The sequence below is a fragment of the Mytilus edulis genome, chromosome 13 (assembly GCF_963676685.1).
Source record: "Mytilus edulis chromosome 13, xbMytEdul2.2, whole genome shotgun sequence".
NCBI lineage: Eukaryota > Metazoa > Mollusca > Bivalvia > Mytilida > Mytilidae > Mytilus > Mytilus edulis.
Window position 1 is genome coordinate 42,535,936 of NC_092356.1, and position 12,798 is coordinate 42,548,733.

General features: G+C 32.8%; 1 protein-coding gene and 1 pseudogene across 1 annotated transcript in view; one reads left to right on the forward strand and one right to left on the reverse strand.

Annotated features, from left to right (window-relative positions):
- Positions 1 to 1,392: 1,392 nt before the first annotated feature.
- LOC139500339 (uncharacterized) overlaps positions 1,393 to 12,798 on the forward strand; it is a 52,220-nt gene continuing 40,814 nt past the window's right edge. Inside the window, exons 1-5 of the mRNA XM_071289080.1 lie at positions 1,393 to 1,645; positions 2,294 to 2,463; positions 3,365 to 3,538; positions 3,985 to 4,194; positions 4,574 to 4,616. Of these exons, the coding sequence (XP_071145181.1) occupies positions 1,416 to 1,645; positions 2,294 to 2,463; positions 3,365 to 3,538; positions 3,985 to 4,194; positions 4,574 to 4,616 (827 nt within the window). The 5' untranslated portion in view covers positions 1,393 to 1,415. The remainder of the gene's footprint in view (positions 1,646 to 2,293; positions 2,464 to 3,364; positions 3,539 to 3,984; positions 4,195 to 4,573; positions 4,617 to 12,798) is intronic.
- Positions 5,295 to 8,440, reverse strand: LOC139501839 (uncharacterized; annotated as a pseudogene).

Here is a 12,798-nt window from a genome sequence, read left to right on the forward strand (position 1 = left end):
ATATATCTGATGTTTAATTGTTTCAGCTTGTGGTTCAACCGTTAACAACTTGCCCATGTTATCCAGTGGTACTTCCTGTTATATATCTGATGTTTAATTGTTTCAGCTTGTGGTTCAACCGTTAACAACTTGCCCATGTTATCCAGTGGTACTTCCTGTTATATATCTGATGTTTTATTGTTTCAGCTTGTGGTTCAACCGTTAACAACTTGCCCATGTTACCCAGTGGTACTTCCTGTTATATATCTGATGTTTTATTGTTTCAGCTTGTGGTTCAACCATTAACAACTTCCCCATGTGATCCAGTGGTACTTCCTGTTATATATCTGATGTTTTATTGTTTCAGCTTGTGGTTCAACCGTTAACAACTTACCCATGTTACCCAGTGGTACTTCCTGTTATATATCTGATGTTTTATTGTTTCAGCTTGTGGTTCAACCATTAACAACTTCCCCATGTGATCCAGTGGTACTTCCTGTTATATATCTGATGTTTTATTGTTTCAACTTGTGGTTCAACCATTAACAACTTACCCATGTTACCCAGTGGTACTTCCTGTTATATATCTGATGTTTTATTGTTTCAGCTTGTGGTTCAACCATTAACAACTTCCCCATGTGATCCAGTGGTACTTCCTGTTATATATCTGATGTTTTATTGTTTCAGCTTGTGGTTCAACCGTTAACAACTTGCCCGTGTTATCCAGTGGTACTCCCTGTTATATATCTGATGTTTAATTGTTTCAGCTTGTGGTTCAACCATTAACAACTTGCCCATGTTATCCAGTGGTACGTCCTGTTATATATCTGATGTTTTATTGTTTCAGCTTGTGGTTCAACCATTAACGATTTGCCCATGTTATCCAGTGGTATGTCCTGTTATATATCTGATGTTTTATTGTTTCAGCTTGTGGTTCAACCATTAACAACTTGCCCATGTGATCCAGTGGTACGTCCTGTTATATATCTGATGTTTAATTGTTTCAGCTTGTGGTTCAACCATTAACAACTTGCCCATGTTATCCAGTGGTACTTCATGTTATATATCTGATGTTGAATTGTTTCAGCTTGTGGTTCAACCATTAACAACTTCCCCATGTTATCCAGTGGTACTCCCTGTTATATATCTGATGTTTTATTGTTTCAGCTTGTGGTTCAACCGTTAACTACTTGCCCATGTTATCCAGTGGTACGTCCTGTTATATATCTGATGTTTAATTGTTTCAGCTTGTGGTTCAACCATTAACTACTTGCCCATGTTATCCAGTGGTACTTCCTGTTATATATCTGATGTTTAATTGTTTCAGCTTGTAAATCAACCATTAACAACTTACCTATGTTACCCAGTGGTACTTCCTGTTATATATCTGATGTTTAATTGTTTCAGCTTGTGGTTCAACCAGTAACAACTTGCCCATGTTACCCAGTGGTACGTCCTGTTATATATCTGACCTATGTACAGATGTAAGATGCTGTGTGTCTGTTCCAACATTGAGAAACCATACATTTGATTTCTCACTTAATTTGGATGGCTGTACACAATACATGGAGATAACTTTGGAGAACTACAAGGAACAATTCATGTTGAGAGACGTCACCTTTGGACAGGAGAATTACCTGTGGATTAAAGGAGTATTGAGACTCAAGTAGGTTTATTTTCTAAACTAGATTCAAACCAAGCACAATAGCAATAATTTGATTTTCGACAAAATTCTATGAAAATTGATAAAAAAACTTTTGGTTTTAGGACCAGAAATATAATGTGTATGCATTGCCAAAAAAGGTCTTTAAACATTATGTTTTTATAACAAATTATTTATCTGTGTGATTATTTATAATTAGTTTGTTGAACCCAGCTTTTTATGTTGCCTAGACCTAAATGTTGTTGAAATCTGTGTGATTTTCTGGACTTCGCCAAAATCCCTTCTTTTGGCCTTTACATGCAGTAACTATTGAAGATTTATAAGATGAGCTGACAATAATACTTCTATTTCTATTTCTAAGATGTCTTTTCATCAATTTTAAACACCTGTTATTTCGAAACGATAGACTTTTCCTTGCAAATTACTAATAAGGCTACTACAGAACTTGCTCATTTGTGATCTTAATATATACTATTAATATTTTACAATTTATTGCTACTGGAAAATCTAACCTTAAAATATTTATCAAAACAAATTGTAAGATGCATATGTTTTGGCAGCTTTAGCCACTCTAACAGGATTAATGAATAAAGGATGACTGCAAGATACTTTTACATAGGATTAATGTTATGATTATTTTTTTCTCGCCAGGTACACAATAGATGATTTACCGGCCCAGAATCTGTACAGAGTATCTGTTATCTTTGAGGTGTGTACCACAAATGGTTCACCATGTGAATACAGCCTTACAGTAATGGACAGTGTTGAACTAACAAGATCATCATGTCTTCCAGAGTGGGGTTATGGATATGCTGAAGTTGGTAAGTTTACTCTCACATTGATATTCATTTGATGTCAGTCACATCTTTGAGGGGCAATAATAAGGGTGTGATGCCAAATTCCAGATAAAAATTAAGTATTCTTTCCTTAGATCACAATAAGTGTAAATCTTTAATTATGTTGAAAATAAAAGCCCAATCCTAAATTTCTGCAAAAATAAAGGCCCAATCCAGATTCCAGAAGTCCTGAAAAAGGTCCTTCTGCCCCTCATCTTTATGCTTCCTTTTGGGTTAAAGTGTATATATTTAAAGATTATCGTTGGTTATCTCAACAAGATTGATTTTCTTGCTTCAGCTGGTCACAGCGAAAGCGAGAAAAGCAATCGAGTTGAGATGACCAATAATAATCTGTTTATCGCTATGTTACCTATGACAACGTTGTCAATTTCATGTTAATTTCATTAGCAACGCCACATGGCTCCTAAGTTTTTAGCGATAATTTTCCATCTCAAACAAGAAGTATGATATGAAAAATTATCACAAAAAAAAAAAATCAAAGGAAAAATGCACAAAAAAGCAATAAAATGGATTCTTTACATGTTTTACTTTCTTTGCAAAATAGCAGTAGATTTAAGGGCCAGCATGATAAGGCCTTTAAGAATGTGTCGTAATAGTTTTATGATATTGTAAATGTTTGGAATCTTATGTTGGCTGTAAAACCTTCAGGCCTCAACATTTAGTGAAGAGAATTTTCTCCTTTTTGAGACTTGATGGAAACAGAGATCCATTGGTGGCCTTCTGCTGTTGTCTGCTCTTTGGTCAGATTGTTGTCTCTTTGACATATTCCCCATTTCCATTCTCAATTTTATTTTATGCAATCATTTGTAAACTTTTGAATGTAATTTAGTTGCTAACCTATCAGTTTTTCTAATATCATTTTCAGGTTTTACAAAGGAACAATGGAAGACATCTCGAGGCCTTGCTGATGATGCCACACTTAACTCCTGGCAGATTGCCAAGTTATTGGAAGAAACTGAAATAGCACTTTACCAGAACAAACCACGCTGTGATCATACAATGGGAGACTACCAAGGATCTCATGATGGCTGGGTTAACAGTAAGTCAAAAATAGTCCTATTATTTAATTAAACATGCAGTAATTCAAATGTATGTAAATTAAAAAATCTTTCAAAAAGTGTAGCTGAATGGAAGCTTATTTTTGTATTTAGGTTTTTTTTTTTAAATGAAATAACTTTTCCAGAATTTTAGATGAAAAGAATTCTTTTAGCAAACAATCAAAAATTAATCTACAATTTTTACTTACTCAAATAGCCACTATAAGTATGCCCTGAATTAAAGCACAATAAAAATTCAGGATTCATCCTTTTTACAATTGCTGCATATATAAAAAATTATTTAGAAAAAGGCTATAACCAAGCAAAAAAGGAGGAAAATAAGCAGGAATCTGAAATTTTAATTCATCAGCCACCCAGATCGTTTGCAAATAATAGGAAAGTTAAATTAGATAAATTTCAAATATAGTTATAACATATTTGTTTACAGACTGTACACTAGGTGTGTCCCCTGGTATCCTGGATGGAGATATTGTTTGTTTGATTGGTAGTAAATGTTCTGAAGTATCCTGTTGTGTCAATGACCCTGAGACCAGGAGTGACTTCAATGCCTACCTTAGTCTGGACCCCTGTGAATTCTCCTTACTGGTTGGAGTAGAGAAATATAGCTTTGAAGTATCTCTCCTAGGCTTTGACTTTGGTGAGTATGGATTTGTTTTATGTGTTATAAAGCTTTGAAATATCTAATTTTGCTTTTGGCTTTGGTATGTATAAATTTGTGTTGTGTACTTATGCAGCTTTGAAGACCCTCTAATTGGTTTTGACTTTGGTGAGTATGAATTTGTGTAACTTTGTTGCAAATTTCTATGGCCTTTGCCATTTAAAATAGATAGTGAATATAGATTTACTCATGTTTGTCTGATTTCATTATATGAAGATTTGGTATGGTCTCACATTTTTGTTGTAAAGTAATGATTTGATCTTAAAATCTCTAAATCAAAAGAAATAAAGATAAAAAGGTTACTATTTTTTCTCTTTATCTCTTGAGATTATAATATTTGTTTATTTTATACTTTCAGAGAAGAGTTATGAGCTGGACCTTGGTGGTATATACAGAGTGAGGTAATTATTAAAATCAAACAAACAAGCAAACCCATTTAACGTTTGATAAATTTTAATACATGCCAAGGAAAGATCTGCATAGCATAAGCAATATTTTCGTATACTACTTTAAATGAAATTACCCACTATTTTTCAATGAAATTATTATCTATTTTTTGGAATTCTTCAAATTTGTGATAAAAGGGCTTATTGTCTTGGTCTTTTATAGTTGACTATAGTATATGAGTTTTTCTCATTGTTAATGGATGTATGGTTGCCTATCATTGCTTACATCCCCTTACTTGGATAGTTGTCTCATTGGCAATCATACCACATCTCCTTATTTTTAGTTTGATAGTTTCTGACAGTTGTTATTTTGTAGACTGGCATTTATCCTTTAATTCATATTCAAATATTAAAATGTATGTATGGGTATTGTGATGGTCAAAAGGTTGAGATTTGAATTGTATTGTAGAATGATGTAATTTTCTGGTTTATAGATATTGACCTATTACTCTGGTTGCCTTCGGCTGTTGTCTGCTCTATGGTCGGGTTGTTGTCTCTTTGACACATTCCCCATTTCCATTCTGATAGAATATATATATAAAAAAAAGTTTTAAACAATTAGAAGCTATACTCAAATTACAAGATAGTCACAATATTGTTTGTAGTATTTGGAAGTTTTGCCATTATATAATATTAAAGCCTGTGAACCAATCAGCCCATAAATGAACTTTAAGTGTCACGATAATTAATCAAAAATATTATCACTAGTAAAACCTTGTCCTGTTTCAATCCAAACATGATCACCTTCATTTACTCTGCAAATTACGAACTGAGTACTTTGAAAGTGTCCAGAAGGTATGCTAAGGATTTGCCTTGCTTTTACTACATTATCAACCCTGAGTTCTGTATCAATATTTTTTGCACCAGAGGTTCTTGTTGTCCAAGTAAACATGAAGACACCAGATACAGGTGATACAAACACACCATCCCCAGAGTTGAAATCAGCTCCTTTTTATACGACCGCAAATTTTGAAAAAATTTTCGTCGTATATTGCTATCACGTTGGCGTCTGCGTCGTCGTCGTCGTCGTCGTCCGGCGTCCGAATACTTTTAGTTTTCGCACTCTAACTTTAGTAAAAGTGAATGGAAATCTATGAAATTTTAACACAAGGTTTATGACCACAAAAGGAAGGTTGGTATTGATTTTGGGAGTTTTGGTCCCAACATTTTAGGAATTAGGGGCCAAAAAGGGCCCAAATAAGCATTTTCTTGGTTTTCGCACTATAACTTTAGTTTAAGTTAATAGAAATCTATGAAATTTTGACACAAGGTTTATGACCACAAAAGAACGGTTGGGATTGATTTTGGGAGTTTTGGTCTCAACAGTTTAGGAATTAGGGGCCAAAAAAGGGCCCAAATAAGCATTATTCTTGGTTTTCGCACAATAACATTAGTTTAAGTAAATAGAAATCAATGAAATTTAAACACAATGTTAATGACTACAAAAGGAAGGTTGGTATTGATTTTGGGAGTTTAGGTCCCAACAGTTTAGGAATTAGGGGCCAAAAAGGGACCCAAATAAGCATTTTTCTTGGTTTTCGCACCATAACGTTAGTATAAGTAAATAGAAATCTATGAAATTTAAACACAAGGTTTATGACCATAAAAGAAAGGTTGGGTTTGATTTTGGGAGTTTTGGTCCCAACATAATAAGGGGCCCAAAGGGTCCCAAATTAAACTTTTGTTTGATTTCATCAAAATTGAATAATTGGGGTTCTTTGATATGCTGAATCTAACTGTCATGACTGTATATGTAGATTCTTAACTTTTGGTCCCGTTTTCAAATTGGTCTACATTAAGGTCCAAAGGGTCCAAAATTAAACTTAGTTTGATTTTGACAAAAAATGAATCAGTTAGGTTCTTTGATATGCTGAATCTAAAAATGTACTTAGATTCTTGATTATTGGCCCAGTTTTCAAGTTGGTCCAAATCGGGGTCCAAAATTAAACTTTGTTTGATTTCATCAAAAATTGAATAAATGGGGTTCTTTGATATTCCAAATCTAACTGTGTATGTAGATTCTTCATTTTTGGTCCTGTTTTCAAATTGGTCTACACTAAAGTCCAAAGGGTCCAAAATTAAACTTAGTCTGATTTTAACAAAAATTGAAATCTTGAAGTTCTTTGATATGCTGAATCCAAAAATGTACTTAGATTTTTTATTATGGGCCCAGTTTTCAAGTTGGTCCAAATCAGGATCTAAAATTATTATATTAAGTATTGTGTAATAGCAAGTCTTTTCAATTGCACAGTATTGCGCAATGGCAAGAAATATCTAATTGCACAATATTGTGAAATATCAAATTTTTTTTTAATTAGAGTTATCTTTCTTTGTCCAGAATAGTAAGCAAGAAATATCTAATTGCAAAATATTGTGCAATAGCAAGATTTTTTTTTAATTGGAGTTATCTTTCTTTGTCCAGAATCAACTTAAATCTTTGTTATATACAATATACAATGTATATTCACTTTTTACTACCAACTGATAAATTAAAATAATCTTTACCATTCAGTGATAACAAGCAGTTTTTTTACATCTTAATATTTTATGATGTATTTAAATGAGTAGTTATTGTTGCAAACTCCATTAGAAATTTTAATTGAGATTAGTTTTGGAATAAGGGAAAGGGGGATGTGATTAAAAAAATTGGGTTCAATTTTTCTCATTTGAAATTTCATAAATAAAAAAGAAAATTTCTTCAAACATTTTTTTGAGAGGATTAATATTCAACAGCATAGTGAATTGCTCTAAGAGAAACAAAAATTTTAAGTTCATTAGAACACATTCATTCTGTGTCAGAAACCTATGATGTGTCAACTATTTAATCACAATCCAAATTTAGAGCTGAATCCAGCTTGAATGTTGTGTCCATACTTGCCCTAACCGTTCAGGGTTCAACCTCTGCGGTCGTATAAAGCTACGCCCTGCGGAGCATCTGGTTCATATTGAACCTCGTTGAATTCCACTATAGAATTTGATTTCAGTACAATATCAGTTGACAGTGAAACATATATAGAACATTACATTTTGGTCATTCTTTCCTGAAAATAGCATAAAAAGATTATTTATATTTTAAACATTAAAAATTCATGAAGTTTTTAAATGCCATCAATTATTTTGAATACATACACCACAGGACTTTTCAACATGATTTCAACACCAAATATGTTTGTATAGAAAGAACATAAAATTACACTTGGAAAACAATTGGTCAAGTTCTTACTGTTGAAAACTCTGGTAACTTTTATCAAGAGCAATCAAATCTGGCATTTTGTGCTTGCTTTCTCGAGTGATAGTACGTACGTTTTATCAACATTTCTCAGAGCATGTCACGAAATTAAAAAAAATTAAACTAGACAATCATAATCCATTTTTTTCTCTACCACATGTGCCAAAACCTGCAGAAAAAAAGTTATTGACTTGCAGATAACACTATGTTTGTTTATTCTTATAAATGCATTTATAAAGAAATATGAAGCTGAAATGTTTTGTATATAATGTCAATGATACAGGTATCCAAAGACCCAAAAAAAATAACTTACTTTTAGATAACGTTGTAACCTGATTGGTCAGATTTAAAATCCTCTGCTCTGTTTTTTCCATGGAGGTTTCCATGTAGTACATTCTGCTATCAGTATCTGTGTTATTTCTAATAGACTTTTTTTATTTGGTCGGGTTGTTGTCTCTTTGACACATTCCCCATTTCCATTCTCAATTTTATTAGATAGAACAACTTGCAGTAAAACAAATTTAAGGCATAACTTAAAAAGAGAATCCATCCTTGTTCAAGCTTAGTCCAAAAATTTATGAGAAATTGACCGAATTAAATTAACTTAGAGTAATATTTGAAACCTTTTGCAAAGTGTTTCCTTAAGTATTTCCATGATAACAACCAGTAGAAAGAGGTTGGGTATCAAGGGAACCATATTGAATTAGATACCACAAAAATGATGGATGAAGTATTTTGTTTTTCAAACACAGTAAAATGACTCAGGGGTTTTAGTTTTCTTGAAATTAGGTGTTTTTGGAAATTTCATCAGAAAAACTTCCTTGATCTATCTGTTTATATAACACACTTTTTATCAAATTTAATTAGAAAAAAAATCAAAATTGTATTGGAGAAATGTGGATTTTTAGTTTATGCATGGCTAAAAATCACATTTTCCTTGATATATATAATTGCAAGGAGACCTAGAAATCCTACAAAACAATGTAAACTTTTTGTATACGACTTTATATTTGAGAAGGTATAAGACCTTGATGATTGTTACTTTGTATACAGATGTCTATTGTTTTTGGGTTTTGGTCTGTCATACGATCAATGTCCCAGACCTCATTTTTAGCTCACCTGGCCCAAAGGGCCAAGTGAGCTTTTCTCATCACTTGGCGTCCGGCGTCCGTCGTCGTCGTCGTCCGTCGTCGTCGTCCTGCGTCCGGCGTTAACTTTTACAAAAATCTTCTCCTCTGAAACTACTAGGCCAAATTTAACCAAACTTGGCCACAATCATCATTGGGGTATCTAGTTTAAAAATTGTGTCCGATGACCCCGCCAACTAACCAAGATGGCCGCCATGGCTATAAATAGAACATAGGGGTAAAATGCAGTTTTTGGCTTATAACTCAAAAACCAAAGCATTTAGGGCAAATCTGACATGGGGTAATATTGTTAATCAGGTTAAGATCTACCTGCTCTGAAATTTTCAGATGAATTGGACAACCTGTTTTTGGGTTGCGGCTCCTGAATTGGTAATTTTAAGGAAATTTAGCTGTTTTTGGTTATTATATTGAATATTATTATAGATATAGGTAAACTGTAAACAGCAATAATGTTCAGCAAGGTCAGATTTACAAATAAGTCAACATGACCAAAATGGTCAGTTGACCTCTTTAGGAGTTATTGCCCTTTAAAGTCAATTTTTAACCATTTTTCGTAAATTTTATATATCTTTTACTAAAATCTTCTTCTCTGAAACTGCTGTGCCAAATTGATCCAAACTTGGCCACAATCATCTTTGGGGTTTCTTGTTTAAAAAATGTGTCCGGTGACCTGGCCATCAAACCAAGATGGCCGCCACGGCTAAAATAGAACATAGGGGTAAAATGCAGTTTTTGGCTTATAACTCAAAAACCAAATAATTTAGAGAAAATCTGACATGAAGTAAAATTGTTAATCAGGTCAAGATCTATCTGCCCTGAAATTTTCAGATGAATTGGACAACCTGTTTTTGGGTTGCGGCCCCTGAATTGGTAATTTTAAGGACATTTTGCTGTTTTTGGTTATTATATTGAATATTATTATAGATATAGGTAAACTATAAACAGCAATAATTTTCAGCAAAGTAAGATCTACAAATAAGTCAACATGAACGAAATGGTCAATTGACCTCTGTAGGAGTTATTGACCTTTGTAGTCAATTTTCAATCTGCTTCCTTTGTTTAATATTCACATAGACCAAGGTGAGCGACACAGGCTCTTTAGAGCCTCTAGTTATGGTTTATCTATTGCTAAAAATATATGTACAGTTTTTATACCCTTATTTAAAAAAATGGGGTATACTATTTGTTTGTCTGTCCCATGAATATTTTTTGTCACATCTTTCTCAGGAACTATATTTCAAGGATTTCTGAAATTTGGTTTCAGGGTTTATATAACTCAGCTATACTGTGTGATGCGTTTTCAGATTCATCACTCTACAATTTCCAGTTTACCGAACACTAGTATCATTTTACACATGATAGCCAAGTTGGAAATTTTTTATGCATCTTCCTCAGGAACTCTGATACAAGGATTTCTGAACTTTGGGTTCAGGGTTTATTTAAAGTCAGCTAAACTGTGTGATATGTTTTCAGATTCATAACTCAACAACTGTCCTGTTCTTGTCATCGCAATTCCTCTGAAACCACACAAAAGAATTTCATGAAACTTCGTAGATAATAAGGACATAATATGTTAGTGTGACCTATGGTTGTTAATTTCTGTGTCATTTTGGTCTTTTGTGGAGAGTTGTCTCATCGGCAATCATACCACATCTTCTTTTTTATATAGACATGAGAAATGTTTTATCTGTTCACTATGTAGATGTGCATATTGACAGGAAATTATGATTCAATATTTTTTCTAGAACTTCCTGAACTCAATATACATTACAGTCTGTCAGTCCTGTTCTTATCATTGCAACTCTCTGAAACCACACAACAGAATTTCATGAAACTTTATAGATAATAAGGACATACTATGTAGATGTGCATATCGACAGGAAAATTATGATTCAATTTTTTTCTTGGAGTTATGCTCCTTTGAACTTTTTGAAAATTTTGACCTAAATATACTACTGCAACAGTTTGTAAGCGCTCCTCTGAAACCATACAACAGAATTTCAAGAAACTTTGCAGTAGATGAGGACATAATATGTTAATGTGCATATTCACAAGAATTTTTTTATCAGTTGGCTTTTGTAGAGTTATGAGACTTTGAACTCAGGAATTTGGTGAGATTTTGTTTGTCCAGTGACAATGTGGGTGTGTGGGGTATGTATGTCTGCACACAAAGGTTCTTTAATTTTCATATTTATAGTTTCTACAGTAGTTATTTTGTAAGCCAGTTTTGATATTGTTGGGTTGTTGACTCATTGACATTTATCCTTAAATTCATAATAAGAATTTTTAAATGTAGTATGGATATAGTGATGGTATTATGGTTGAGCTCCTGCTGAAGGTCTTTGTTTTCTCTGGTACTACTTCCTCCATCTATATAAACTGACAGCCAGGAAATAGTAAGGTTTAGATTTAAGTTGTTTTTTGTAGAACAAGGATTGATAGATTTTCATCCCCGCCCGCCCCAATTTTCTTTTACCAAAATTTATGATTTCAGGCTATTGTTCATCTCTGTTACCGATAACCATCGATAATTTAGTTTGATTCAAAACTTCCTGTTTCAGTATTTCAACCGAAATGATTAAGTCGACATATTTGGCTGCTCTGTAATGAAAACACCACCAACCGAGAATAAAGATGGATTACGAGAAGGGCATGAAATATTAGGTTACGAGTAATACTCTGTCCAAAAACACAATCCTGGTATGTCACAAATTTCTGGGATAACAAAACCGTGATTTCTTTTATTTATACAATGACTTTGTGTCAGGAAATTTGGACTGTGAATGATATCCAAAGCACAAGAATAGTGGGACACATTGGAACAAAAACATGACTGTATTAAAGAAATTAACACAAGTACAAACTTGCGAGATTCATGACCCTATATTGAGTTCAAAAAGTTGGCAAACATACACATTTTGTTATAACTTATAGCAAGCCCTTAGTTTTAGCCATGACTGTTGTTTTTTGTTGACAAACAGCAATTAACCTCTCTCCTTATTCCCTCAATAGAGTCATTAAACAACTTCTTTATGGTTAAGTTCTTGTTTTTCATTGTAATTATATTTGTATCTTGTACAAGAATATTAAAAGCACCAATCCTATTATTATTATTACTGTTTGAGTTTTTCGTTTTACTCTGTTCTCATTATACTTGTGTCGCATACCAATGAATTTCTTCATTTTATGGGCATTACAAAACCATTGCTTAGAAATCAAAATAAATGTGTTGTATGTTGTCTAACCGAATAGAACATTTCACCATGTTTTTGCTATTTACTGAAAAAAGGTTGTAAAGCAGAAATTTAATACATGTAGAACAGTGGTTGCCAATCAGAAACATTTATTTAAGAATTTGAAAAATTATGTAGGATTCCTTATACATTTTTATACGTGATATCAGCTTAATTATTATTACACCTGCACGTTTGAAGAACACGTCACAAACAGGGTTTCGTATGAAATAAAAATAGAAAAATAAAATACTCCCACCTGCCCCATTTTTTCAAAAACGGATGAAATTTTACTAATTTAAGGTAGCACAATACAAAGATTTTTCATCCCAATCAGACATCTTTAAACTGATGTAATTCCACTCATCCTTCTTTAAATTTTATAAATGAGGTACCAAAAGAAAGAAGAATGATTTATCTTTCAAATTGTGATAATTTCATGATGACATAATTATTACATAATTAATTGTTATGTAATTAGTTGCTATATTGTGATATCATTACTTGAATGAATTTAACTTCTTTGT